This window comes from Benincasa hispida, chromosome 5 (genome assembly GCF_009727055.1).
Source record: "Benincasa hispida cultivar B227 chromosome 5, ASM972705v1, whole genome shotgun sequence".
Taxonomy (NCBI): Eukaryota; Viridiplantae; Streptophyta; class Magnoliopsida; order Cucurbitales; family Cucurbitaceae; genus Benincasa; species Benincasa hispida.
This window is the reverse complement of record NC_052353.1, coordinates 19,110,954-19,114,466: the sequence shown is the minus strand read 5'-3', so window position 1 is coordinate 19,114,466 and position 3,513 is coordinate 19,110,954. Positions and strand designations below refer to the sequence as shown.

The 3,513-nt window shown below is 41.0% G+C and overlaps 1 protein-coding gene across 1 annotated transcript in view; it reads right to left on the bottom strand.

Moving 5' to 3' along the window:
• Positions 1 to 334: 334 nt before the first annotated feature.
• The window catches only part of LOC120077863 (ABC transporter C family member 2-like), a 37,688-nt gene continuing 34,509 nt past the window's right edge, over positions 335 to 3,513 (bottom strand). The window contains exon 6 of the mRNA XM_039031947.1: positions 335 to 1,878. Coding sequence (XP_038887875.1) covers positions 1,850 to 1,878 — 29 coding nt within the window. The 3' untranslated portion in view covers positions 335 to 1,849. The remainder of the gene's footprint in view (positions 1,879 to 3,513) is intronic.

Below are 3,513 nucleotides of genomic sequence, written 5' to 3'. Positions count from 1 at the left end.
TACAATGGTGCTTTCCGTTTTTTCCTTCGCTCTAACGGCCTCTTCCTCCATCCCATCATCCACCCAGTCATCTGTATTTCGCGAGATCGATTAAATGACTTTGCTTCATGTAACACGCTATCCATGAAACTCTCCTTCTCGAGGTGTCAAGCTAACTGCTTGGTGTCGATCTAGAATTCCAACACCATTATAAAAGGTTTCCATGATAACGCAATCGAGAATCCCGATATGCGAACATGTTCTCACACAAGTGCTTTTAAATTGCAACCCATGACGGTGCCAATGAGTTCTCATCCCATTTTGCTCGAAACGTTTAACATGTCCTGGGTCTTCTTGCGTTGACTGCGGGAGGGAAAATTTTCTTCATAAATCGCTCAACCAATTGATCCCAAGAATTAATTTCATTTGGCTCCAATGAATGAGCCCACTTCTTTGCCTCATCCCGAAGTGTATACGAGAAGAGATATAGTCTTATTCCTTCAGGAGTCACACCAGGGATGGAGAATGTATTACACATCTCCACAAAGCTGGTCAAATGTGCATGCGGGTCCTCTGAAGACCTCCAAACTGACCCGCATTTTGAATCCTTTGGAGCATGACCGGCTTGATTTCAAATCTTGCATTCTCCTCCACTGTAGGTTTTGCAATTCCAGGCGAGAAGTCGTATAAATTAGGTGCCGCATAGTTCCTCATGGGAATATTGTGGTCGGGGGCCAAAAAAACTGGATCTTGTGTCGGCCGATTTGTTCCTTGATTCCCCTTGGGCCTATCGTTGTTGTTTGTCATGTTTCTTCTTCGCCTTGTACGGTTCTGGCGTGCTCATGCGCGAAAGGTTCACTCGATCTTTGGGTCGGCGTCGAATTCTGGCTCTGTACCAGTACTCATGCACCTTCAACCTGCTCTTCGCGTAAACAGTTGGGCATGATTAACATATATGCTCCAACTTGAGGGGGAGTGTGATAATTCTATAGTTAGGGTTTTCCATTCTTGTAAATATTTTGTAATATTTTCTTTTTCTATGATTTGTACACTTGTATATATTCATATATTTGGTGAATGAATAGAGGATTCTGATTCTTTCTCAAACCTAAGAGTTTTACAGGGTGGAATGGGAAACAAATGTTGCTTGGGGCATAAAGTATGAAAAGGTATCTCACCCTTAAGAATAGAAGAGGGCATGCGATTTATTAAGAAACAAGCTGTGGAAATAGCATCAGCCCAAAAGGATTTTGGAACATGCATCTGAAACATCAAAGCTCTGGTTGTCTCAAGGAGATTATGATTCTTTCGTTCTGCAACCCCATTTTGAGATGGAGTATCAACACAAGAAGATTGATGAAGAATGTCATAGGCATCTAAATAAGACTTGAGTGTATGAGAGAAATATTCCTTAGCATTATCACTCCGTAGGATTTTAAGAGTACCACTAAACTGAGTTTGAATTTCAACATGGAAGTTACGAAAATGAAAAAGTAACTCAGAACAACTTTTCATTAAATATAACCACGTAACACAAGAATAGTCTTCGACAAATGTAACAAAATACCTAAACCCTCCTTTGGACTCAACAGGACATGGACCCTAAACATCATAATGAACTAATTCAAAAGGAGCACTAGCTCGTTTATTGACTCGAGGATACAAAGTCAAATGATGAATTTTAGCAAACTGACATGACTCACAATCTAAAGAAGACAAATGTTGAAGTTGTGGACGAAGACTCTTTAACACAGAGATAGATGAATGACCCAAACGACAATGCTCTTCAAAGGGAGATGACATGCTTGAGCATGTGATGGCCGTAGGTGTTTGTGGTTCAAAGATGTAAAGACCTCCAAATTCACGCCCTCTACCAATAGTCTACTTCGTCGTAAGATCCTGAAATAAACAATAACCAAGAAAAAAGGAGACACAACAATGAAGATCAAGAGTGAGTTTACTGACCGAAATCAAATTAAATGAGTAATGTGGTAAATTTAAAACTGATGACAAGGAAATTGATTCAGTAAAATGGACGGTTTCTGATCCTAAAAAATGAGTGGAGGTTCCATCAACTATAGTGACATTAGGTGAAGAGATAGATGTACAAAGGTTAGAGAATAAAGGGTTACCTATAATATGGTTTGTAGCGCTGGAGTCAATGACCCATTTTGACGTGGAGGAAAGAAGGCATTTAGAAATCGCAAGGCTTTGAATTGTTTCAAACGGATGCATTGTTAAAAGTTGAACACAAAGTTGTGGGGCATGAGTAAAAAATTTTTGAGCAGAGGCTTGCCTTATTTAAGCTTAGAAAAAATTTCTTTGAAGAAGCAGCCGAAGATGAGGAGAGCGTTACTGCCAAAGTTAGAGGTATGAGTAAATTATATTCTGAGAGGCTGGTCATCGCAAAGGAAAGCCAGAGGGTGAATTATGAATTTCCCAAGTATAAAGCATGCTTGAGGACAAGCATGATTCTAAGTTTAGGGGTGTGATGACGGGCAAAATGTTACGTCATTTAAGCCTTTTTTTTGAGAATTATGAGGCTGTTAAGTAGAATATTGCTGGCGATTGTACTAAGAATTCATGAGAAAACGAGCTTGCGTCGATTGGCATTAAGATCTCGGCTAAGCCCACTTTTATGCGTTATTATGCGTTCAATGGTTTATTTTTGTAGCAAAAGCAGGAATCGATCACATGCGGTGAATCTCGCCATCGGCAGAGGCGTCGCATACGCGATGCGCATATGATCGACGCATGGATGTTGCGGCCATTAAACCGCATGCGTCCATTCAATAGAGGTTGCGGCTAATAGAGTATAACCATAATAGATGGATGACTCGCAAGGGGGGTGAGAATGCGATGATGCTCCAGCAACACCAGCATGACGTATACCTCGGGATAAAAAAGGTGTGTTAGACATTTCAACCTACCACGCCATTAGCAATAGAGTTCAGAGCGTCCACCACACCATTGCTACAGATTTCAGTCAAGGACATTATGCTATCGGTGATCAAGCCTCCTATAATAAAAGCCTAAAGCCAACTTTAGAATCCTCCAAGGTTCCTTGCTTAAAGGCATCTAAAATGTTTCTGCCTTAGGGCAAGATCCTTGTGATCCAGACACAAGCGTGAGAAGATAGTCTTAGGTTCTATCAAATTCCTTCACCATTCCGAGTGGACGACCAGAGCTTCTGCCGAGATAGATCTCGAAGAGATAACTTCCACCGCCCATCATGGCACCACCGGCAGCCTTGACACGCATCTGATGGAAGCAGTCTTGCTTCTGGCCCTCCATATCTCTTCTATCTTTGTATTGTATGTACATTGTGGCTTAAGAGATTAATACATTTTGTGACCAATGCATTTCTATATTTTTTCCTTCGATTCCATCTCCATCTTCACCTTACTTAGCATCTTTTACTTTCATTGCACAACTAAGTAAGACTGCTAGTAAGTATCGCATTACTTAATCATGCGGCATAGACATATGAAGCATGTAACAAACCACCGAGAGCTGTGTGTTGCGCGATGTTGG